The sequence below is a fragment of the Hyla sarda genome, chromosome 2 (assembly GCF_029499605.1).
Source record: "Hyla sarda isolate aHylSar1 chromosome 2, aHylSar1.hap1, whole genome shotgun sequence".
NCBI classification, from domain to species: Eukaryota; Metazoa; Chordata; class Amphibia; order Anura; family Hylidae; genus Hyla; species Hyla sarda.
In genome coordinates, this window is record NC_079190.1 from 245,604,282 (window position 1) to 245,631,067 (window position 26,786).

The 26,786-nt window shown below is 44.2% G+C and overlaps 2 protein-coding genes across 7 annotated transcripts in view; one reads left to right on the top strand and one right to left on the bottom strand.

The window, feature by feature from the left end:
* The window catches only part of PRR11 (proline rich 11), a 22,467-nt gene extending 13,489 nt beyond the window's left edge, over positions 1–8,978 (bottom strand). The window contains exon 1 of one of the 5 annotated variants that reach the window (XM_056556842.1): positions 8,060–8,978. Coding sequence is in view for 1 of the 5 variants with exons in the window: in XM_056556839.1 (XP_056412814.1) it covers positions 7,568–7,585 (18 nt within the window). In the remaining 4 variants the exon portion in view is untranslated. The other 4 variants (XM_056556839.1, XM_056556843.1, XM_056556841.1 and 1 more) reach the window with 4 other exon arrangements.
* Positions 7,770–25,088, top strand: SKA2 (spindle and kinetochore associated complex subunit 2). 2 transcript variants are annotated; one of them, XM_056556845.1, is made up of 5 exons: positions 7,770–7,822; positions 17,775–17,861; positions 18,882–19,058; positions 21,124–21,208; positions 23,832–25,088. In XM_056556845.1, the coding sequence occupies exons 1-4, from the start codon at positions 7,796–7,798 to the stop codon at positions 21,202–21,204; spliced, it is 372 nt and encodes a 123-aa protein (XP_056412820.1). In that variant the 5' UTR covers positions 7,770–7,795; the 3' UTR covers positions 21,205–21,208; positions 23,832–25,088. The 2 variants fall into 2 exon arrangements, with proteins under 2 accessions (XP_056412820.1, XP_056412819.1); XM_056556844.1 differs by having other exon boundaries at positions 7,805–7,943; positions 23,832–25,087.
* The last annotated feature ends 1,698 nt before the right edge of the window (positions 25,089–26,786 follow it).

Here is a 26,786-nt window from a genome sequence, read left to right on the forward strand (position 1 = left end):
TGATTGGTTGCTATGGGCAACTCAGCAACTTTTCCTCTGGACAGGTTTTGATAAATCTCCCCATTTTGTATAAAGCCTGTCACTAAGTTCATTCAGTTCTAGCCGGAACGTGACCTTAGTGACTGGTTCCTGTATTCTAGCCAACCACATTAGGACCTGCTGACTGTCAGAATCAGCCAACACTCTAGGTATGTAACCAAAATGTAATTCAATACATCCTTGAGCCTATGTTCCCCAAGGAGATCAGCAGCTGCCAGATGTCAAACAGATGTCACAGTGGCTTATCCTTCCTGTAAATGTGACCCATATGAGTGTTTATGCTTATAATGTAGTGGTGGGCCCAGTGAGCACTTGACAGCTATTTCATGTGGATGACTAAAGGGTTAAGTCGCCATAACAGAATAAAAGGTGTAAGGGTAAAACACAATTTTCACTGTTCATGCCTATTAGACTTACACTAAAACCAAGAAAACATGCTTATCTGTTTCTGGGTGAGAATATCTCCATGCAGATGGAGTCAGATAGAGCCTGTATGGCACCTGGTAGCACTTGCCCATAGAGGAAAAGGGTACACTGACTACATGTGACTCCTTCCCCCACTGGAGGGGACCTGCTGGGTCGTCCTCTCCCTCCCAGCCAATAGAAAGAGGAGTAAGGACTAGTTATAGGTGCCCCCTCCACCACTTTCCCCAGTATTCCCACTCCCCATCTTATCCTGAGAGGTGCCAGGGGTTACCCAAAGCAGCATTTGTTTTCCTGACTGCCCTCCCGCTATGACACTATGACAGCATCAGGACCTGATCATGGACAGCAAGATAAACCAACAGAACTGGCTGTTATGTTATACAGTCATGGCTGTAAATGTTGGCGCCCCTGAAATATTTCTAGAAAATGAAGTATTTCTCACAGAACAGGATTGCAGTAACACATGCTTTGCTATACACATGTTTATTCCCTTTGTGTGTATTGGAACTAAACCAAAAAATGGAGGAAAAAAAAGCAAATTGGACATAATGTCTCACCAAACTCCAAAAATGGGCTAGTCCGGATGGTGGATAAGCAGCCCCAAACAAGTTCCAAAAAAATTCAAGTTGTCCTGCAGGCTCAGGGAGCAACAGTGTCGCTATGGCAGGAGACTCAGGAGGACCCCACTGCTGACACAGAGACATAAAAAAGCAAGACTACATTTTGCCAAAATGAACTTGAGTAAGCCAAAATTCTTCTGGGAAAACGTCTTGTGGACAGATGAGACCAAGAGAGAGCTTTTTGGTAAAGCACATCATTCTACTGTTTACCGAAAATGGAATGAGGCCTACAAAGAAAAGAACACAGTACCTACAGTGAAATATGGTGGAGGTTCAATGATGTTTTGAGGTTGTTTTGGTGCCTCTTGAATGTGTGCAAGGCATCATAAAATCTGAGAATTACCAACGGATTTTGGGTTGCACTGTACAGCCCAGTGTCACAAAGCTGGGATTGCGACCGAGATCTTGGATCTTCCAGCAGGAAAATTACCCCAAACATACATGAAAAAGCACCTAGAAATGGATGGCAACAAAGCTCTGGAGAGTTGTGAAGTGGCCAGCAATGTGTCCAGATCTAAATCCCATTGAACATCTGTGGAGAGATCTTAAAGGAGTAGTCCGATGCGCACTTTTCTCATTTTATCCCGTCCGGGCTGCAAAATAAAAGAAAACAAACTTTCTCTTACCTGCCAATGAGCCCCCGGAGCTCTGGTACACTCCGGTACAGGTGTTCGGTTGCCGGGCTATTTGCTTCTTACTTCCTGTTAGCCCGGCACATCACACGGAGCTTCAGCCTATCACCGTCTGCAGTGATGTCCCGCCTCGGCCTGTGATAGTCTGAAGCTCCGTGTGATGTGCCGGACTAACAGGAAGTAAGAAGCAAATAGCCCGGCGACCGAACACCTGTACCGGAGCTCTGGGGGCTCGTTGGCAGGTAAGAGAAAGTTTGTTTTCTTTTTTTCTTGCAGTCCGGACCGGATGAAATGAGAAAAGTGCGCGCCGGACTACTCCTTTAAATTTGCTGTTGGGAAAAGGCGCCCTTCCAATAAGAGAGACCTGGAGCAGTTTGCAAAGGAAGAGTGGTCCAACATTCCGGCGTAAGAAGAGGTGTAGGAAGCTTACTGATGGTTATAGGTCCTGGGTCCTCTACTCTTTTCACTCTACACATCCCCCATTGGAAAAACAATCAGTAGATTTGGTTTCCAGTACCACCTCTATGCTAATGACACCCAACTCTATACCTCTTTCTCCAACATTACTCATACAGAATACCAGTGACTGTCTCTCTGCTGTCTCAGACATCATGTCCTCTTTATATCTGAAACTAAATCTTTCTAAAACAGAACTTCTTGTCTTTTCTCCATCAACTGATACTGTACCTAACCCTGACATATCCATCTCGGTATGTGGTACTACCATAACTCCCAGGCCGCAGGCTCGCTGTCTTGGAGTTATACTTGACTCTGATCTGTCTGTCACTCCCCATATTCAGTTTCTTTCACGTTCTTGTCACCTGCATCTCAAAAACATTTCCAGAATCCGCCCGTTTCTCACTACTGAAACTGCTAAAACTCTCATTATTGCTTTGATTCACTCCCGCCTCGACTACTGTAACTCTTTACTAATAGGCCTTCCTTTCTCCAAACTTTCTCCTCTCCAGTCCATCCTTAATGCCACAGCCAGACTCATCTTCCTCTCCAGCCACTACACCGACGCCTCCTCCCTGTGCCAGTCACTACACTGGTTACCAATTCAGTCCAGAATACAGTACAAAATCCTCAGTCTCACACACAAAGTTCTCCACAATGCTGCACCTCCCTACATCTCCTCTCTCATCTCTGTCTACCATCCTACACGTCCTCTCCGATCTGCTAATGACCTCACACTAACATCTTCTATAATCCGAACTTCCCACTCCCGTCTCCAAGACTTCACTCGTGCTGCACCGGTTCTCTGGAATGCTATCCCTCAATCCCTCAGACTCAACAACAACATCCATAGTTTCAAACGTGGCCTGAAAACACATCTCTTCAGACAGGCCTATAACAGTCTCTAATTGGCCCCAACATATCCCCAACATATCCCCAACATATCCCCAACATATCCTCAACATATCCCCGACATATCCCCGACATATCCCCGACATATCCTCAACATATCCTCGATATATCCCCAACATATCCCCAACATATCCCCGACATATCCTCAACATATCCTCGATATATCCCCAACATATCCCCAACATATCCCCAACATATCCTCAATATATCCCCATACCTCTTGTTTGAACAGTTATTGTGTAATATTATGTCTGATACTTGTCTTTGTTTGTACCCCATAATTGTAAGCACTGCGGAATCTGTAGGCGCTATATAAAAAAATTATTATTATTATAGGAAGCGACTGATTTCAGTTATTTTTTCCAAAGGGTGTGCAGCCAAATATTAACCTCTTAAGGACGCAGGGCGTATCCATACGTCCGTGGGAATTCCGGCCCCCACCGCTAGCCGGTTGGGGACCGGAGTCGGATGCCTGCTGAAATCGTTCAGCAGGCATCCCGGCATATCGCCCAGGGGGGTTATTATGCCCCCCCATGTTCAGTCCAGCGATCTGCGGCGATTCCGGGTCAATCGGGTCTCCAGTGACCCGGAATTACTGGCTGTTCGGGGCCGTCTCTGACGGCCCCGAACAGTCAGAGCCTGCAGGGGTGAGGTGGCACTGGTGCCACCTCACGATCGCCCTGATTCGTCGGCCGGAATACCGGCCGACCAATCAGGGCGCCTGCTGCGGGCGTCACTCCCGCACCCGCTCCGCCCCTCTTCCGGAGGGCGTGAGCGGGTGCGGGAAGACGACCCCGGGTGCTGGGGACCCCGATCCCCGGCGTCCATGTTGGGATCGGGGCCCCAGGAGCGACGGCGGCGGCGAGGGACAGCCTGCGATGGAGCAGCAGCAGGAGGTGAGTTACAGCCTCCTGCTGTTGCTTAGCAACAGCTCCCAGCATGCAAAAAGGGCATGCTGGGAGCTGTAGTTATGCAACAGCAGGAGGCAGACCACCACAACTCCCAGCATTCCCTTATGGGCATGCTGGGACTTATGGTTTTGCAACAGCTGGAGGCACATTTTTTCTATGGAAAAGTGTACCTTCAGCTGTTGTATAACTACAACTCCCAGCTTGCACAAACAGCTAAAGTGCATGCTGGGAGTTGTAGTGGTGCATCTGCTGGTTGCATAACTACAACTCCCAGCATGCCCGTTTGCTGTCGGAGACTGCTGAGAGTTGTAGTTTTGCAACAGCTGAAGGCACACTGGTTGTGAAACTTTTTTTTTTTACCTAACTCAGTGTTTCACGACCGGTGTGCCTTCAGCTGTTGCAAACTACAACTCCCAGCAGTCACCTTACACCATGCACCGTACATGCTGGGAGTTGTAGTTTTGCAACAGCTGGAGGCACACTGGTTTTGAAACACTGAGTAAGGTCACAAACTCCGTGATACATAACCAGTGTGCCTACAGCTGTTGCAAAACTAAAACTCTCAGCATGTACAGTCTGTCAGCGCATGCTGGGAGTTGTAGTTTTGCAACAGCTGGATGTCCCCCCCAATGTGAATGTACAGGGTACACTCACATGGGCGGAGGCTTACAGTAAGTATCAGGCTGCAAGTTTGAGCTGCAGCAAATTTTCTGCAACAGCTCAAACTGCCAGCGAGAAACTACTGTGAACCCCCGCCCGTGCGACAGTACCCTAAAAACACTACACTACACTAACAAAAAATAAAATAAAAAGTAAAAAACACTACATATACACATACCCCTACACAGCCCCCCTCCCCAATAAAAATCAAAAACGTCTGGTACGCCACGGTTTCCAAAACGGAGCCTCCAGCTGTTGCAAAACAACAACTCCCAGTATTGTCGGACAGCCGTTGACTGTCCAGGCATGCTGGGAGTTTTGCAACAGCTGGAGGCACCCGTTTGGGAATCACTGGCGTAGAATACCCCTATGTCCACCCCTATGCAATCCCTAATTTAGGCCTCAAATGCGCATGGCGCTCTCACTTTGGAGCCCTGTCGTATTTCAAGGCAACAGTTAAGGGTCACATATGGGGTATCGCCGTACTCGGGAGAAATTGTGTTACAAATTTTGGGGGGTATTTTCTGCTTTTACCCTTTTTAAAAATGTAAAGTTTTTGGGAAAATAAGCATTTTAGGTAAAAACATTTTTTTTTTTTTTACATATGCAATAGTCGTGAAACGCCTGTGGGGTATTAAAGGTTCACTTAACCCCTTGTTACATTCCCCGAGGGGTCTAGTTTCCAAAATGGTATGCCATGTGGTTTTTTTTTGCGGTCCTGGCACCATAGAGGCTTCCTAAATGCGGCATGCCCCCAGAGAAAAATTTGCTTTCAAAAAGCCAAATGTGACTCCTTCTCTTCTGAGACCTGTAGTGCGCCAGCAGAGCACTTTTCACCCCCATATGGGGTGTTTTCTGAATCGGGAGAAATTGGGCTTCAAATTTTGGGGGGTATTTTCTGCTATTACCCTTTTTAAAAATGTAAAACTTTAGGGAAACCAAGCATTTTAGGTAAAAATTATTATTTTTTTTTTTACATATGCAAAAGTCGTGAATCACCTGTGGGGTATTAAGGTTCACATTACCCCTTGTTACGTGCCATGTGGGTTTTTTTGCTGTTCTGGCACCATAGGGGCTTCCTAAAGGTGACATGCCCCCCAAAAACCATTTGACACTCCTTCCCTTCTGAGCCCGCCGAACAATTAACATAGACATATGAGGTATGTGCTTACTCGAGAGAAATTGGGTTTCAAATACAAGTAAAAATTTTCTCTTTTTACCCCTTGCAAAAATTCAAAAATTGGGTCTACAAGAACATGCGAGTGTAAAAAATGAAGATTGTGAATTTTCTCCTTCACTTTGCTGCTATTCCTGTGAAACCTGTAAAGGGTTAAAACGCTTACTGAATGTCATTTTGAATACTTTCGGGGGTGCAGTTTTTATAATGGGGTCATTTATGGGGTATTTCTAATATGAAGACCCTTCAAATCCACTTCAAACCTGAACTGGTCCCTGAAAAAAAGCGAGTTTCAAAATTTTATGAAAAATTGGAAAATTGCTGCGGAACTTTGAAGCCCTCTGGTGTCTTCCAAAAGTAAAAACTCATCAATTTTATGATGCAAACATAAAGTAGACATATTGTATATGTGAATAAAAAAAAAAAATATTTGGAATATCCATTTTCCTTACAAGCAGAGAGCTTCAAAGTTAGAAAAATGCAAAATTTTTAAATTTTTCATCAAATTTTGGGATTTTTCACCAAGAAAGGATGCAAGTTACCAAAAATTTTTACCACTACATTAAAGTAGAATATGTCACGAAAAAACAATCTCGGAATCAGAATGATAACTAAAAGCATTCCAGAGTTATTAATGTTTAAAGTGACAGTGGTCAGATGTTCAAAAAATGGCCGGGTCCTGAGGTGAAAAAGGGCTCAGTCCTTAAGGGACTGGGGTGTCAATAATTTTGTCCAGCCCATTTTGGAGTTTGGTGTGACATTATGTCCAATTTGCTTTTTTCCTCCCTTTTTTGGTTTAGTTCCAATACACGCAAAGGGAATAAACATGTGCATAGCAAAATGTGTTACTACAACTCTTTTCTGTGAGAAATACTTCATTTTCTAGAAATATTTCAGGAGTGCTAACATTTACAGCCATGACTGTATGTCAGTATTTCCCAACCAGGATGCCTGTGGCTGTTGCAAAATTACAACTCCTAGCATGCCCGGACATACAACGGCTCTCCGGGCATGCTAGAAGTTGTAGTTTTGCAACAGCTGGAGGCACCCTGGTTGGGAAATAGTGTTATGTGTGAACATCAATAGACCTGTGGATACTACCATTTACAAAAAGAAAGAAAACTGTGTTTCATATGAATACTGGCAATGGGGGACCCATGTTGGGTAGGGTCTGCAGGTAGTCATACTAAGGAAGAGTGTAGGCCACATGCCAATGTGTATGAGTACCAATGGGAAGCCTCCTGCACACTACACTGTGTCACATCTATTCTTGTAATTGTCAGGTTGTGACATGTGGTGGTTCAGTACCAGTCACTGTATTGTAATGCACTATATATATATATATATATATATATATATATATATATATATATATAGAAGATGTACAGTGTGTGTATAGTAATAGTAGATGCCATTACAATGGATAGACCTGTACGATCGCTTCTGCTGGCACCGTGCCCGTAGTGTCAGTGCCAGTTATGCCAGGCAGAGATGCTCACCGTGCTCCAGATGTGAGGCGGCCGCTCCCCAGTCCTCCAGCCACAGCCTGACACACTACCTACATTCAAATTTACAACGCGGCGCTCCGTAGCCAATCACTGCACCGGGCGACACCCAAGCCCGCCCCCGGCCGTTAGCTCCCTCGCGATGTGGCCAATCGGATGTCGTTGCGCTTTACCTGCGGCCCCTCCTACTGTGCCCATCCACCAACTAATCAGTTCGCTGCAATCCTACCTCCCCGCCCACATTCATTAATGAATGGGTTAAATCTTCGGAACTGCCGAGTAACCAATGAGAGATGAAGGCGAGATTACTGCAGCCAATAGCATTCCGGCACTCTGCTCTCAGCCAATCAGACGGTAAAAGCCATGAAGTGGTTTACATTAAGCTCCCGACCAATAAGAGGCTCGATATCGTCTTCCGCTGACCAATGAGGACTCGGCATGAACTGACAGCTGCCCAATGAGCGCGGCCGGCTATCTGCACCCAGTGAGTGTTGCACAAACAGGGCTCCTCCCCTCCGTACCCTCCCCCGCTCGTATTCCCGGGTCCGCCTGAGGAATGTAAACTATTCAACATGGAGACAGCAGTCAATAAGCTGGAGGCTCTGGTAAGACGGCGGAGGGGGTGTGCGCGGGCTCGGCCTGCACCGAGAGCGGTATCTGCAGGGAAGGACGGCCCTAGTGTCGGCGGGTGAAGGCTGGGGATATGGTGGACGCCGAGCACCTGGTTGTGGCGGCCTCAAGCTGACGTGATAGCTGCCGCCCGGCTCCAGCACCACAAGCGGCGGTGTGCACCAACGGGAGGGCGGCCCCGGCTGTGTATACTGATAGAGCCGAGCGGAGGGCCTGCTGGCCGGAACGTGTACGGAGCTGAGAAATGGCGGGAGCAGGAGACGCCTCTCCATCCCGCTCCGCTCCGTCAGCAGGGCCACACCGCGGATTATACCCCGGATCTCCTGATCCACGTCCTGCGGCCCCGCCCTCTGTCATTCACTTGTCACTCTGCACGCCAATCACTGGCGCCAGTCACACTGCTGCGTTACCTGTACGGTAATCCACCTAGTCCCTGCCCCATCATTATCTATGCATAGCCCCGCCCCCTTGTGATATTACCATTGTATATCCTGATCTGTAGGGGGCGCACTATGTGGCAAAAGAAAACCCTAGTAAATCACTCCAAGTGTGATGGGAAAACCTGCTCAATAGAAAACCAGGAGCGGGATCAGCGCTTGGATCACATTGCTATAGCTAGGGCATAAAATCTATGGAATCCGACGATTAACCCTAACATGCTGTCCGACATGTCATGTGACTATTTGATCACAAAACTAATAAGCATCCAGATTGTGAAAACACACAATGCGGTTGCCCATCTGCGGTAAATGCAGTTTTGTAACAGCTGGAGGCTCCCAGGTCGGGAAATTAGGCTATGTTCAGACAGCAGAATCTCCGCAATTCCGCGCATTTTCTGTTCTGAAAAGATTGATGAATGGAATTGCAGAATTGTGTGCTCCAAACAAAGAATTCCGCTGAAATTCAAAGCCCCGTTGACTTCAATAGGATTTGGCTGTGGAATTCTGCAAAATGAAAGACTGATCTTTAACTTTTGCGGAATGCGGAAATTAGGATTGGGTAGCGGAATCCCATTACTGGAATCGCAGTAAATTCCACAGAATTTTTCACGGAAATTCCACTCTCTGAACATAGCCTTAGAGAGTAAATGCTAAAACTGGCAACTATTTAAACAAAAACAAAAAAAAACACGTTAACCACAACATTTCAGTAGTACATACTGCATTTAATAATAATTTTATTAATTTAGCGACTACAGATTCTGCAGCGCATTTAGCTGAATGCAACTAAAAGTGATTTTACCTATGTACATAGAGCAATTATTTCCCTGTGGTATATGCCCAGCTATCCGCTGCTCATATGTAGCTGATCGCGTCATTTTTAAAAGGCTAAAAAAAATTGCACATTTCCATGTGGATGTGGGGCAAACGTGGATAGAAGTGAAGGGTTAAATGAATAATCCAGCAATTGCTCATAAAGGCTTATGAAACAAGCGCTAGATACAAGATTACTGCTCCTAAAGGAAATTGGGTTGGACCAGCTAAAGGTGCCCTAAACCTGAGACATTCATAACTATTGGATGGCGCCAAACATGATTACGGATTCACTTTATTCCCGTTTTATGTCGTGGCCTTGTGCTAAAATAAAATAAAAATTCCCCATTCTTCTGCACTCTATCCCACAATGAAAATGTAAACCCCCCCAGAGGGTTAGAAGTAGAGATGAGCGAACTTACAGTAAATTCAATTCGTCACAAACTTCTCGGCTCAGCAGTTGATGACTTTTCCTGCATAAATGTGTTCAGTTTTCAGGTGCTCCGGTGGGTTGGAAAAGGTGGATACAGTCCTAGGAAAGAGTCTCCTATGAATGTTTCCACCTTTTCCAGCCCACGGGAGCACCTGAAAGCTGAACTAATTTATGCAGGATAAGTTATCAACTGCCGAGCCGAGAAGTTCGTGACAAATCGAATTTACTGTAAGTTCGCTTATCTCTAGTTAGAAGTCTTTGCTAATTTATTAAAAAGGAAACACTTAAGGATCTGTAGTATACATTTTTTATAATCCCCTGTGCCCGGGCTGCAAAAAAGTAACAAAACAAATAACTCCCCTTCTGATGTTCCCTTGTTGCTGTGATATTGGGTTCCCGGTCCTCCAGTGCTGGTCTGCTTCCTGGGGACGGAGAGTTATACTGTATTCAGTGTATCATCTGCCACAGTGATGTCCCGCCTTGGCCGATGATAGGCGGAGTGTCATGTAAGGAACCTTCTCCCTGCTGCCCGGGCTCCTTACACGATCTCATCAGCCGGTACATTGCTGCGGCAGACGATACACTGAGTGCAGTATGACTCCTCATCCCCAGGAAGAAGACTGCTGCGGCTGTAATGTAATTGACTCTGTGCGCCCACGGGGGGATCCCAGTGCTGCTGCTGACATTAAATTCATTCCCTGCTTTGGGGACCGTGCGGCCGTGGGTGTCACAAGCTGAGCACATTGGCTGGCCTCTCATACAAATCCCTTCGCGGGCGCACGGTCCCCATAGCAGCGAATTAATGTAATGTCAGCCGCAGCGCCAAGATCCCCCTGCGGGCGCACGGTCCCCATAGTGATGAATCAATTACATTACAGCCGCAGTGCTTCGGCTATCGCTGCAGTAGACATCATCTTGCTGTGGTAGGCGAACTCACACTGAAGGGAACGGTGGTTGAGACAGTATGTTTGTGGTCACCTGACACATGCGCGCGAGCACCCCCAGCCCCTCCAGCAACCAATAGTTGGGGGCGGGTTTGCGCGGGTCTGCCAATGAAACTATCTTAGTCTAGCACTGGAAAGTGCTGAGTCATGTAACCTATTCCATGGCAAAACAAAAAATATGGCACTACACCGGCATCGGAGGACCGGGACACCAATTTCGCTGCAACGGGGGAATGTCAGAAGGTGAGTTTGTTTTATTTTATTACTTTTTGCAGCCCGGGCACAGGGGATTCTAAACATTTTCCACTACAGATCTTTACATTTTGCATAGACAAAAGTATTCAGACCTTTAGCTATGACCCTTGGAATTAACTCTGCGGGCCTTCCATTTCTTTGTTTCCTGTGATAAATTCAGTTGTTTGGACAAGATTTGGAAAGACACCCCCCTCCTCCCTTTTTCTAAAACATTTTATAGCTGACAATGTTATAGCAGTGCAAAACACTTATGAGGTGGAAAAAACTGCCTGTAGAGCTCAGAGACAGGATTGTGTGGCAACACAGATGTTGAGAAGGGTACAAAAAAATTCTGCAGCGCAGAATTCCCAAGAACAACCAGAACTCTTCCTAAAGCTGGCCGCCCAACCAAACGAAGTAATCAGAAAAGAATGGCCTTGGTAGGAGAGGTGACAAAGAACCCAATGGTCACAATGACTGTGCTCCAAAGATCCTGAGTGCAGATGGGAGACTCTTCATGAAGGACAACCATCACTGCCACACTCAACCAATCTGGGCTTTATGGCAGGGTGGCCAGAAAGTAGTCTCTCCTTAGTAAGACATATGAAATCCCAAATGAAATTTGCAAAAAAAAAACTTAGATTGTGAGAAACAAGATTCTCTGATCTGATAAAATCGAAATTGATCATTTTGACCCCTAGTCTAGGTGTCATGTGAAAACCAGCCACGGCTTATCACCTGCCTAATACCATCTCTACAGTGAAGCATCATGCTGTGGGGGTGTTTTTTAGTCTGGTCAGGGTTGGGGTAAAGCTGAATAGAGAAAAGTGCAGGGATGTTCTTGATGATGATAAAAAAAAACAAAAAAAAAAAAGCCCTGATCCAGAGTTCTCTGGACCTCAGACTGGGCAGAAGGTTCACCTTCCAACATAATGACCCTGAGCACAACCAAGAAAACACAGGGCTGGATTAGGGAAAACTGTCAATGTCTTTGAGTATATTCAAAGAAAAGCTTCGTTATAACCAGGATTCGTGGCGCTGAGCGGAGCAAGAAATCACAGAGCCAGGATACAATCCATCCGATTTAATTCCAATAATGCAACGCGTTTCGCTGTGCATTGTATCCTGGCTCTGTAATTTCTTGCTCCACTCAGCGCCGCGAATCCTGGTTATAACAAAGCTTTTCTTTGAATATATTCTACCCATGTCCAGGAAGGCTGCAGACGGTTCTTATCCAACTACACACCTTTACCATTGTGGTGTATGTTGTTGCACAACCTCCTCTGGTAAGCGGTATTGAATCTTCCTTTTGCTTTACCCTTACCATCTACGTTACTTCACAAGGAGAGGCTTTTCGCCTTTTTTAATGTCTTTGAGTGGCCCAGCCAAAGTCCTGACTTTAACCCAATTGAACATTTCTAGGGAGATCTGAAAAAATAAAAACTGTCCGCCAATGTTCCCTATCTAACCTGGCAGAGCTTTAGAGGATCAACAGAAAAAAAATATTCCCCAAATCCAGGTGTAAACCTTGTACCATCATGGCCAAGAAGACTGGAGGCCGTAATCCCTGCCAAAGGTGTTTCACCAAAGTACTGAGTAAAGGGTCTGAATACGGAAGTGTTCACACAGCAGTATTTCCTTACCGCACCTCCTACTTCTATCAAAACCCATGGCAACAAGACATTTGAAGCAGATTCCAAGCAAAACTTCATGTGGAAATTCTACCTTATGTCAATGGAAGGTGTATTGAAGAATTGACATGTCCGTACTAGGGATCGACCGATTATCGGTATGGCCGATATCGGCCGATAATCACGATTTTGGGCATTATCGGTATCGGCAATTACATTGCCGATAAGCTGATAATGCCCTGCCCACACCGCAAACGCCCCCCGACCCGCCACACCGCGACCGCCACCCCCCCAACCCACCGCACCGTGTCGCACCCCCCACTGTAGTGCTGGGCGGTATACCGGTATGAACCGGATACCGTTTTTTTTTTCTCCCACCGCTATACCGGTCGGGCCCCTCCCCCACCCTACGAGTCGATAAAAAAAAAATTAAACTTACCCGTAATGGGGGTGGTCCAGGCCATCCATCCTTCCTGTAGTGTCCGGCGGCATTCCGGGTGGAGGGTGAACCGGTCCGGGCTGCCCTTCTTCTCCGGGGGTGCTCTTCTCCACTCCGGGCAGGCTCCAGCCTAGTACGCTGCATAGATGCCGCTACGCCGTGATGTCAGGTGCGTCGCTGCGCAGCGGCGTCTATGCTGCGTTACTAGGCCGGAGCCTGCCCGGAGTGGAGAAGAGGACCCCTGGAGAAGAAGGGCAGCCTGGACCGGTTCACCCTCCACCCGGAATGCCGCCGGACACTACAGGAAGGATGGATGGCCTAGACCACCCTGACAGGTAGGGGGAGAGAAGCGGGTGGTGGTGGCGGCGGCCTATGGCACCACAAAAGCCACTGCAGTGCATTGATTTAAAGCGCCCGCTTTAAATCAATCATCTGCAGCGGTGTCGCGGGGGGATAAATAGCTGATAACTTATACCGAAATATCGGTATAAGTTATTGGCTACCGACCCTAACCTCCACCAATTATCGGTATCGGGCGATCCCTAGTCCGTACCCCTTGTCAGGACCTTCCATTGACATAAGGCAGAATTTCCACATGCAAGTTTTGCTTGGAATCTGCTGTAAATAACTTGTGTGCCGTGGAGAAGTAGAGGACATTCTGCTGTGTGAATGTGGCCTGTCAATGGAATATTTAAGGTTTTCCTTTTCAATAAATTAGGTAAGATTTCCTGCATTCTGTTCTCAATTTGTCATCATGGGGTATAGAGCGCAGAATGAGGGTGGGGGCGGGGGAACATTTATTTTAGCATAAATTGTATAAAAAGTGAAAAGCACTAAGTAGTTTCCAAATGGCCTGTATAACGGCCACTATGATCACCATAAATGGAACCCCATTAGGAGGGTCCTAGAAAAGAAAGCCTCCCCGGCTAAGGGGGATCGCTTGACCCAGTTCATTAAAAAAAAAAAAAAAAAAAAACACAAATAATGTGAAATAAAATAGCTTTATTGAAACAAGCTAAGTGAATTAAGAACATGTAAGTTATAGGTCCACTGGCTTGGAACAATTGCCATGTACCAGCCACAGAGGGTTAGGGAACACTAGTAGTAAATTGATTCTTTTTTTCATAAATAGTCAGTGAGCGAGCAGAATGAAGGATGTCCTATACATCGTGTGCTAACTTTTGACCTCTTAGTAGGGAGTGCAGTAGGTGTTATTACAGTACTAAACATACATTTATGGAGAATCTTACACTGGATCCATTTTCACTTTTTGTCTATGAAAATAAAAAACAGCTTGCGATAGACCGCATCCTTTGTGCACTTTTTTTTGTGTGACACACATGTACTTTTTCATGCACATTGGGTGATTGGAGAGCACGTTCATCAGCTCTTAAATAAAAAAAACAGGACAGCTTTTGGGTCGGGATAACCTCCATACATTGTGGTCATTGAGGTGTCTCCTTGGTTTATGTGCAAAAGTAAATAAAATTCCTCTCTAAATCTGTTATTAAAAAGACTGTATTATGACCTCTCGGAGGGTTGGGATTGCACAGCCAGGACCTCTGCAACTCAGCTGCTTGAAATGTTTAGGTATGTGGTTCTCATAGACGGGCTGCTAAAGGCCTGGGAGTCATTCATGTCTCGCTTGGTTAGCAGTCATTAAAGGGGTACTCCGCCGCTCAGCGTTTGGAACTGTTCCCAATGCTGGAGCCAGGAGCTTGTGACGTCATAGCCCCGCCCCCTCAATGTAAGTCTATGGGAGGGGGCATGACAGCCGTTGCACCCCCTCCCATAGACTTGCATTGAGGGGGCGGGGCTATGACATCACAAGCTGCCGGCTCCAGTGTTCGGAACAGTTTGTTCCAAATCCTGAGCAGCAGAGTACCCCTTTAAGCATGAAATGCATGGGTGAGCGAAACCATGCCATATGTGATCACCAATGGCCACACAATGTCTGCGCAATTTTGACAACATTATCGGGTTGTTGGTTACCACATGTTTTCCTCCTCAATAACCCTTTTATTTATAATTCCTGCAGAACTCTATATAGATCTGTCAAATCACCTTTACTTAAAGGGTTATCCCAAGATAATAAATGACCACCCTTAGGTCAAGCAGAATGAGGCAGAAGAACATGCTCCATCTTCACCTAGTTTGCTCTGAATTCCACACTAGGTTGTCTTTGGAAGCTCTATAGAGCAGCGTCTCTCAAGTGCGGTCCCCAAGACCCCCAACAGGTCATGTTTTCAGGATTTCCTTAGTCTTTCACAGGTAATATAACTGTGGGTGAAAGACTAAGGAAATCCAGAAAACCTCACCTGTTGGGGGGGGGGGGGTCTTGATGACCGCGCTTGAGAAATACTGTTATAAAGAGTGAATGGATTGGAGGCCAAGCGCTCCTCCACTTATTTAGCCCAGGGCAAGGGGCCTCCATTAACGTGATTGTGTGGATTTTAACAGTCGGACCCCCACTGTGGATGGATAGGTTAAAACTTTTAAAGAGGTTTTTTTCTGAAAATAAGACCCAGTCTCCAACCCTTGCTACCCTGATGGTCCCTGCTGTTCTTCTCCTCTTTTTATGGTTTCTGTGATGTTTTGTATATGCAGGCAATGCCCGCTCCGCCAGTGGCTGTAACATGCCCTTTTTGTGTGATTTACTATTTAATTTATTTTATTAGTTTGTGCCCAGTGAGGAAAATCACAATGAAAACTGGGTTACCACAATAAAACAGCAACAACAGTGCACAAGTTTCCGAAGATGTATTAATTCAATGTAAACGTACACTAGACTGTGTAAAAATGTGCAAGATTTATCATAAGGACTTATTAATTAATTGTAAACTTGCACATTTTTAGACAGTCTAGTATAAGATGTATCATAAAGACTTAAAGGGGTACTCAAACTGTTCTGAATGCTGGAGCCGGTGCCGGGAGCTCATGACGTCGTAGCCCTGCCCCATCATGGCATCATGCCTCGCCCCTAAATGCAAGTCTATGGGAGGGGGTGTGCGACAGCTGTCATGCCCCTTCCCATAGACTTGCATTTAGGCGGCGGGGTATAACATCATGAGGGGACGGGGCTATGACATCACGAGCTCCCGGCTCCAGCGTTAAGAACAGTTTGTGCCAAACGTTGAGCAGCGGAGTACCCCATTTAAACTGTTTGATAAATCTGTCATTCTTACTGTCTAGTCCACCATTAGTTGACTTGAAGTGTTACTGCCATTTAAAATGAAGGACTGATTTCAGGAGATGGACTTCATTATAATTCTAGGAGGGAGGAACGGTCTCAGGACCGTGTTAAAGTTTGTCAATGACAATTACACTTTAAATTTATGAAAAAGAAGGCTGTACTGTGATTGGTTGTCACAGGCCATACTGACAGTTCTCTTGTTAGTTTTTGTAAACAAAGCACATTTGCTGTCTTATGACTGGTGCTGGTCCAATTGGTCCAGTGCATGACAAAGAATATATTATTACTCTCTCAAACAGTAGATCTTGTATCCCCCCCCCCCCCCCCCCGCCCCCCAGGACCTGTACGAGACATTAGTGCTGGGCGATATACCTTTTCATACTGAATACCTATTTTTATTTTTTTAATTCTGTACAATATGAATTTTTCCTATACCGCAATACCGGTCTGACCCCTCCCCCCCCCCCCCCTTCGAATGAATTATCAGTCGCAGCGCTGCGCTATCCCCCACATCCGAGAACTAATCATATGTGACCCCCGGGCGCTGCTCCCCCATTCCTCCTGTGAGCCGTTGGCACTTTAAATGAATGAGTTGCGTGCCGCGGTGCTGGAAATGATTAATAAATGACATCTTTACTGATTATTTTACATATTCCTGTGCCCGGGCTGCAAAAATTTACAAAATAAACTTTGACTCCCCTTTCTACGTTCCCCCTGTTGCTCCGGTATCGGCCTCACTGTTCACCATTCTGCTTCCTGGGGACGGGAACGTCACAGAGCTGTCGGTGTAAGGAGCCGATATTGGAGCAATGGGAGAACGTAGGAAGGGGAGTCAAAGTTTATTTTGTTTATTTTTGCAGCCCGGGCACAGGAGGACGTGGCGAGCAGCGCCTGCGGGTCCCATATGATTAGTTCCCTGATGGGGGGGGGACGGCACAGCGCAGCGACTGATAGTTCATTGGGGGGGGGGGGGTTAGAGAAGCAGAGCAGTGCCCGTGGAACACATATGATCAGTTCCCCAGGAATACCGTTAAATACCGTGGAACTGCCATAACTTACAAAAATACCATGATATGCATTTTTGTTGATACCGCCCAGCACTACAAGACACCACACGGTGTATACCATAGATTGCCTTGTTTATATAGCTCCAAAACAAGATTTATAACCTTTGTGTTCTAGGATTAGGTTAAGTGTTTGTTTTTCCTTTTATGGTATTTGGTTAACAGATTCCTTAAACCTTGTGATGTGATATTTATAAATATGAGCTCTTTTTAATACTCTTCTCTTTCCTGTCCAGGGCCCTTTTTATGTTGTACTACTAGTGGCCTGGCACAAAAAGCAGTGCAATGTTAAAAGGGCATTGGCCAGTGACCCGAGCAACGTTGTGGATGTACTTGAACGCCTCCTCCCCCGTCTGTGTATGATCGCCTGTGGTCCAGCTGCTTTTATTTCTTGAACTGTGAAGATTTTTCTGCTAATAATTGCTCTGACTTTATTGCACTACTGTACTATACAGCTAGCAGTGCAATAGTATTGTCAAAGCATTTGGGAGCAGAGGACAACTTCATACAACCACCATTTGGAGAATGGCAATGTTTGGTGGGGAAAGTAGGTGTTAAGACCTTTGTTTGCTTGTGGTAACAAGTTGTGATGTTTTCTGGAAATCTAAATTTCAGTTTCAAAAAGCTGAGTCTGACTTGGATTACATTGAACAAAAACTGGAGTTTGAAATACGGAAGAGCCTCCCAGAGGAATCGTCCCAGGTACAGCATTTACATCCTTTTATTTGCTTTAAAAAAGCAACAATCTGAGCAAGTTTTTATTCTCAGGTTGCCTTAGGTATACTTCAATCTCTAGGCAGGGATGGGTAGTTGGACCCAAAAGTGTTTTTGCACATATGTTTGTAGGTTTTTTTTTTTTTGTTTGTTTTTTTGAGAACAGGTCTGTATGGCGGTCTGAGACACTAAATGCTGCACATAAATTCCTCCATAGACTATGCTTTTTGTTAATAAGACATCCAATTATCCATCTGGTCAAATAAGTGCACTGGCACTGTTCACTCTGTGGGATTGCCAAAAATAGCTAAATGCCCCATTTAGGTAGATACCTCCACTAAGTGGGTAATTTCACCCCTATTAGGTAGATGCCACCCAGTAAGCAGGCATATAGCCATATACCTACTGGTAGTGACTTTCTCCCAGTATGGTAGGCAATCCCTCACCCCCCTTTGTAGATGGGTAGCGAGTCCGCCCCCCCCAGTCAGTAGGTAGAGATCCCATGGTAGAGAATGCCCCCCCCCCCCCTTCACAGATTTTGTTGATGCCCTCAGTACTTAGATAGGTAGGGAGGCACCCTCTAGTTAGGTAACAAAGCCTTATATAGTTAGATAGGTAGGAAAGCCCCCAGTAATTTAGATGGGTTGGAAAGTCCCAAGAAGTTAGGGAAGAGAATCCCATCTCCTCTACAAAAAAAAAAAAAAAAAAATCTTACTCACCTTTCCCCTGCTCCTGCGCTTTGGCCTCTTCCTCATGTCTGGGCTCTGGCTCATTTCTTCTCTTTGAAGAAGGGGAGGGGTACGCTCGAATGTATCTGCCCTATGGTAGTGCTGGCCCAGGATCAGACACATTACCTATCCTGTAGTCATGTGACATTGTCTGTATGAAGACACTCTTAAAGCTGAGAGTTTTACTTTTTGTTAACTTTTTCTTTTAGATTTTAGAACTCGATAGGTGGTTAAGCTTTGAGGGGTATCTTTTAATACGGAGCAAACTATTTCATTTTAGGATAACCCTACTGTATTGCTGGAGCAGTTGGCCAGTGTGAAGTCACGCTTTAAGGGTCTGTCTTCCCAGCTCGACAAGATTGCTGCAGACCAGCAAAAGTCAGTGGAAAGCATTCAGGCAACAATTGCAAACACGTTGAAAATGGTGCAGCATTTACAACAGCAAACAGATTTTCAGGTACTAACCAGAGTCTTTATATATCTTACTGCATGGGACTACGTTGGTGGAAGGATGAAAGTGATGTCTCCTGTTTATCCTTTGTACTGCAGCAAAGTTACTTATCATTTTTTTCTTACATTTTAAATTGGGTTCATGTAGAACATTTTGTTGAAACTTCATATTAGCAGCTCATTGGAACTGTCCTTATGAGCCTATAACTGGACCAGTGCTTATATGGAAGCTGTATTAGTTGAGTACCATCATGTTAAGCTAAAGTCTAGTTATGCTCCAGCAGTATTAATCATTGTATTAACCCCTTAGTTAGGGACTATTTTCGCCTTAAAGGGGTTATCCAGGAAAAAACTTTTTTTTTATATATTAACTGGCTCCAGAAAGTTAAACAGATTTGTAAATTACTTCTATTAAAAAATCTTAATCCTTTCAGTACTTATAAGCTTCTGAAGTTAAGGTTGTTCTTTTTTGTCTAAGTGCTCTCTGATGACACGTTTCTCGGGAAACACCCAGTTTAGAAGAGGTTTGCTATGAGGATTTGCTTCTAAACTGGGCGTTTCCCGAGACACGTGTCATCAGAGAGCACTTAGACAGAAAAGAACAACCTTAACTTCAGAAGCTTATAAGTATTGAAAGGATTAAGATTTTTTAATAGAAGTAATTTACAAATCTGTTTAACTTTCTGGAGCCAGTTGATATATAAAAAAAAAAATCTTTTTTCCTGGAATACCCCTTTAAGGACTCGGCAAATTTTCGATTTTGCATTTTCGCTTTTTCCTCCTTCCTTTCTAAAAATCATAACTTTACATTTTGCACCTACAGACCCATATAAGGGCTTGTTTTTTGCGTCAACAATTGTACTCTGTAATGGCATCACTGATTTTATAATATAACCTGCGTCGAAACAAAAAAAATATATATTTTTGGGGTGAAACAAAAAAGAAAAGCCATTTTGTAACTTCTGGGGGCTCCCGTTTCTACTGCAATATTTGGTAAAAATAACACATTATCTTTATTCTGTAGGTCCATATGGTTACAAGGATACCCAATTTATGTAGGTTTTATTTTAATACTAAAATTATAAACTACATGCACCAAAATTAGTATGTTTATTTAAAATTGGCATATTCTGACCCCTATAACTTTTTTATTTTTCCGTATATGGGGTGGTATGAGGGCTCATTTTTTGCACCATCGTCTCTAGTTTTTATCGGTACCATTTTTGTTTTAATGGGACTTTTTGTTATTTTTATGGTATATGAAGTGACCAAAAATGCACAATTTTGGACTTTGGTATTTTTTTACGTGTACGCCATCGACCATGTGGTTTAGATAACATTATATTTTAATAGTTCGGACATTTATGCACGTGGCGGTACCACATATGATTTTATTTATTCTTTATTACATTTTATTAAAAAAATGGGAAAAGTGGGGTGATTAAAACTTTTAATAGGGAAAGGGTTAATGAACTTTTATTAAAATTTTTATTTTTTGCACCTATAGGGGACTACAAGATGCAATCTTCTGATTGCTTACACTGTTCAATGCTATGCCATTACACAGCATTGATCAGTGTAACCGGTGCTCTGCTGCTCTAGCCTGCTGCAAAAGGTATGGAGCAATAGATCACCGATTGGACGAGGCAGCCACCCGTCATCCTGTAAGCTGATCGGGACATCGCTATTTTGTCCCGATAGTCTCGATAAGCTCCGTTGAGGTGCTGGGATTCTTTTACTTTCACTTTAAAAGCCGCAATCAACTTTGATTGTGGCGTCTAAAGGGTTAATGCCGGGCATCGGCCCGATCGGCCGTGCCCAGCATTAGACGTGGGTCCTGGCTGCCCCTAGCAACCGGCACTCACGGGGTTTATCCTGTTCTAAACCGGTGAGAACGGTTTAAACCTGTTATACTGGACCAGGGCGTACAGGTACGCCCTGAGTCCTTAAGGATCGGGGATGAAGGGTGTATGCATATGCCCTGCGTCCCCAAGAGGTTAAACAATAACTACTTTTGAAAACTGGGTATATTCAATATCTTCAAAGTAACTAATGAAAAACTATGTTTGCAGGTACCCCCTTTTTCAGATGAAGAACTTCGTGCTCTTCAACAGTTTGAGACACTAGCATCAAAAGGCATGAACCTGAAATGAACAGGTATTGTTGTTTTTTAATTACAGAGTTGTAGCTTAAGTAAAGCTGGTTGTGAAAGGTTTTTGAACTATATTTACCAGTATTTTTGCGTAAGTGACATCAGCTGAAATAGAGAACTTTGAAACCCCCAAACTGTGTTTTGTTATCTTTAGTGTACAAGTTTCACAAGGTCAGTATACAAAGTCTCAGCCAAAGTACAAAAAGAAATATGCCTGTCCTGGTAAGCACCAGTAATAATACTGAGACGCTTTGTTAGTTTGGGGAAACTATCTTTATAGGGAAAGTATATGGCAGGAAAATGTGCACTATAAGAGCTCATGCAGAAAAGCATATCACAGCTCTGTACAGCCGTACCTGTTGTATGCAGCTAATCGCCTATAGAATTCTATGTGGCATATTGTTTTCTGTGTGTCTGCAATATTATGTGCCCAGAAGAGTTTTCTATGTAAAATTCTGTATCTATCCAACAAATACACTGCTCAAAAAAAATAACGGGAACACTTAAAGGTGTACTCCGCCCCTAGACATCTTATCCCCTATCCAAAGGATAGGGGATAAGATGTCAGATCGTCGGGGTCCTGCTGCTGGGGACCCCGGGGATCGCTGCTGCAGCACCCCGCTATCATTACTGCGCAGAGCGAGATCGCTCTGCACGTAATGACGGGCAATACAGGGGCCGGAGCATCGTTAAGTCACGGCTCCGCCCCTCGTGACGTCACGGCCTGCCCCGTCAATACAAGTCTATGGGAGGGGGCGTGGCTGTCGTCACGCCCCCTGCCATAGACTTGCATTAAGGGGACGGGCCGTGATGTCATGAGGGGTGGAGCCATGATGTCACGCTGCTCCGGCCCCTGTATCACCTGTCATTACGCACAGAGCGAACTCGCTCTGTGCAGTAATGATGGAGGGGTGCCGCAGCGGCGATCCCCGGGGTCCCCAGCAGCGGGACCGTGATGATCTAACATTTTATCCCCAATCCTTTGGATAGGGGATAAGATGCCAGGGGCGGAGTACCCCTTTAAACACAATGTAACTCCAAGTCAATCACACTTCTGTGAAATCACACTGTCCACTCAGGAAGCAACACTGATTGGCAATCAATTTCACATGCTGTTGTGCAAATGGAACAGACAACAGGTGGAAATTATAGGCAATTAGCAAGACACCGCAATAATGGAGTGGTTCTGCACAGGGCTGTGGAGTCGGACGAAATTTTGGGTACCTGGAGTCGGCAAACAATGCACCGACTCCTACTAAATTTAGATTGTAATAAAAAAAAAAAAACAAGTTTAAATGTCCCAATTCACAAAAAAGTTATAATTAATGACCTCTCTACTGTAAGAATAAAGACCAATGCATGCAGTGCCTCACGTAACCGCAAAACGAACACGTTAAGTGACCGCGAAGAAGCATGCTTTTCATGTGCTTCACTATATGGCACGCAATGCATAATTAGGAGTGGCAATACTTTCCATAGTGTTGTGTTCTGCTGTTACAGGGAACCCATTGGTAACCTAGCCTCTCACTGATAAGGGGTTAAGGAAATATGTTTTTTGCAGGACTAGAGACACTTGTATAAGTGAAAGGAATGGCGGGTCAATAGTTAAAGACTGTAAACCATTGGAATACTGCTGCCATTCAGCTAAGGCTATAAAAACTTGTAAACTCCGATTTTTAGCTTAAACTTGAAACATGACTATGAGATTCTACTAGGGAAATCATGTTTTATAATAAATGCCCCTTCCTGGATCCTCCCACTGCCCTATCTCAGCAGCAGATCAGCACACAAAAAGGAGAAGGCAGCAGCTTCTACCCAACTACCTCTCTCTGCTAGAAGAGCTTAGAAGGACTTGGTGGAACAGCTTCTTGATTCAACTGTAAGTGTTTATAAATACATTCGCATATTAATACAAAGGAGTCGGAAGTACAAAAAACTGTGGGATCTGAGTCGGAACATTTATCTACCGACTCCACAGCCCTGGTTCTGCAGATGGTGACCACTGACCTCTTTTTAGTTCCTATGCTTCCTGGCTGATGTTTTGGTCACTTTTGAATGCAGAACACCAAGTCTCGCTCCATCCACCAACGCCACGTTTCACCACAGACTGTCCAGGAGTTGGCGGATGCTTTAGTCCAGCTCAGGAGACCATCCGCCACCTCATCAGGAGCATGCCCAGGCATTGTAGGGAGGTCATACGGGTACGTGGAGGCCACACACACTACTGAGCCTCATTTTGACTTGTTTTAAAGGACATTACATCAAAGTCAGTTTGATCAGTTTGTAGTGCGGTTTTCCACTTTGATTTTGAGTGTGACTCCATATCCAGACCTCCATGGGTTGATAAATTTGATTTCCACTGATAATTTTTGTGGGATTTTTGTTGTCAGCACATTCAACTGTGTAAAGACAAAAGTATTTCATACGATTAGTTCATTCATTCAGATCTAGGATGGGTTATCTTAGTGTTCTCTTAATTTTTTTTGAGCACTATACAAAATTGTGGCATTACACCACACAGACCTTAAGCCACAATGAGATTGACCAGCAGTGCTAAGAATGGTTTATTTCAGGTTTACTAAACTTCTAAGAAAACTAATACACTTTTCTTTTTTGTTAATATTCTAGACTTTCAAAGCCTCACGAAATGGAAATGAGATTTTCATACAACACAACAGTGTAAAGTTGAATTGCTGTCAACACAGGCTTGATGACTCCCAAACTGTGTCAGAAATAAACAATGATAGTGATATTCGTGAAAGATCACCCACCTATTTATTTAAGAGCGAAGGAAACCCACTCTTGCAAAACTGGTTGTTGTTGTGCTGAAGTGTAAATAACATGTTATATAAGGTTTTCTGTAAACTACAGTTCCAATTTATTTTGTACAGCTTACATTATAATACATTGCTGCAGGTTCAGCTTGTTGATTTTCTATCCCTCCAACGTTACTCTCCTAACCAATATTTAGGTCAGGCATGAAGAGACACAACTCCAACCAACCCAATGTGATAATCGGATGGAAGAGTAACACTGCAGGGATATTTTAGAGGGACTCTGTCATCAGTATCTCCCACACTAACCTGTTTGTACAGGCTTGTGCGGGTCACCCTGATGAAGATGGAGTTCACCTTTCTTTGCTCCATTGGTCCACAATGCCTGTCTTTTGGTATATGCTAATAAGCCAGTTTAGTGGGGGTGGGGCGGGAACGCCCACATGCACCTACCCGACTCATTAGCATATACCGGAAAACAGGCATCACTGAGCAAAGAAATGTAAGGACCATCTTTCTCAGTATCACCCACCATACTTTGCCAACAGGTTAGTGTGGGTGATACTAATGACAGATTCCCTTTTTAAGGGTCTAGTCACACATACAGTATTCTGTGCAGATTTGATGCGCAGGATTGAAGCTGTGTTCAGTCATTCAGTTTACATTGAAATCTATAGCCGAAAATCCTGTGCATCCAATCTGTGCAGAATACTGTACGTGTGAATAGACCCTAAAAGAACAGGAATCCTATATCATTCACTTTAGTTCTAAATTCCACAACACAAGCCTGTTGTGATATGGATATTACAATGACTTCTTTTACCTATGCTCATATAACTTATACATATAACATGTAATTTAAAAATGTATATATTTTAATATTACAGACTAAACTATAATATGGAAGTAGAAATTGTGCATATGTCATGTTTGTATTGCTACTGGTATGTTTTTTTCTTGTTTATTTCTTACATATTATAAATTTATTTTTATTTTTATAATAATTTTTTTTTTTTGCATGCTCACATTCCAGAGTGTTTTAATTCCTTGTACTATAGATTGTTTCTATAGCTCATCATTAGAGATGAGCGAACTTACAGTAAATTCGATTCATCACGAACTTCTCAGCTCGGCGGTTGCTAACTTTTTTCTTGCATAAATTATTTCAGCTTTCCAGTGCTCCGGTGGGCTGGAAAAGGTGGAAACAGTCCTAGGAAAGAGTCTCCTAGGACTGTATCCACCTTTTCCAGCCCACGGGAGAACCTGAAAGCTGAACTAATTTATGCAGGAAAAGTCATCAACTGCCGAGCCGAGAAGTTCGTGACGAATCGAATTTACTGTAAGTTCGCTCATCTCTACTCATCATTGAGCAACCACCATCTATATGATTCTGTAAGATTTAGGACTGCCTGCTTTATAATAGAGTGAATCTTGAAGGTTTTCCACAGACATTCTTAGTAAGGAAATAACAAAAATAAACTAGTTTATATTTAATTGTACCTGCACTTTCCGGTGTCATTTCACAACGTGTCAAGTACGTGTACATGAGGAGTAGTTCAATTTCTGGGCATTATATAACTTTATAGCATTATTCACCAGGCTCCTTCTCTATTTTTCAGTTTTCTCCTAGCTGGTGTGTAGAGAATAGCTATTATGTCTCCCATACTCTGCGCACACACAGAACAGGGAATTCTTCAATGTATCTCTACAGTATACCTCTTAGAAGTAGCATTGCAGATATTATAGAGCAGTAAAAATAATTCTACACAGACAAACTTTATTAGTACAAAACAAATAAAAATACATAGATGCTACACAAAAGACTCCACAAGTCTCAATACTGGTATATAGTGTTACAATAAAGTAAGCACCCAGTAAGGAACAAAGACACTCATTACATGAAAGAAATAAGCCTAACAATATAGCTGTATACCCGTAAAATGAAATAATGGACTGTCTAATTGTTATTGGATATGATGATCTGGCCAAGAAAAGTGCAGGGTACAACATCCATCATACGCACATGCAATACAACACTTAATGCCTTAAGTGGACCTTCCCAGCAGAAACACCACCTAAATCAGGTGAACAGTGTCACAGCTGCAAAGCAACTCAGGGCAAAGTGTCACAAGTAATAATACAGGACAAAATGATGTCAGTACAGACCAGACTTGTTAAGCACCCTCACATGTGCTCACAATGGTTTCAACATATCAGGCATGAAAGATAGAGTTCTCAGCACAGCTCCCCTGAAACCCACAAATGATCAATATGACGCCCCAGGACTGCTAGTCCGTATATGCTTCAGCGGGTGCTCAATTCAGAACAGAATACACATGAAAGAATGGAGATGGCACTCGCCACAGATGAAGAAACTACTGTGCTTTACTCAGTGACCGGCAGACTTACAGCATGGGGAGGAGGAACGCCGTGAGCGTGATAGCTATTTCGTGCACCAGGTGCACTTCTTCAGACCACTCCCCCACTGTCGTCAGTGTCGGCATAAAATACCTGGCAGTGACATCAGTGGGCGTATGCCTCCAAAAATACACCAATAAGTGAAAATAATGTCAAAAAGGGTTAAACACATATGTGAGGACAAACATAATGCAAAACATAGTGTAAATATTTATAAAAATATACTTAAATTCACTTTATCATTCAGGCCAGCTGGACCCTGCGCATGCATGCGCAGAATCCACCTTGCCGCCTTCTGCAGTAAAAGCCTCCTGTCTCCACCAGCAACGGAGAGGACTTTCTCACTTCCGTAGAACTTCAACACGGAGGTATCACCTTTATGCTCTGTATT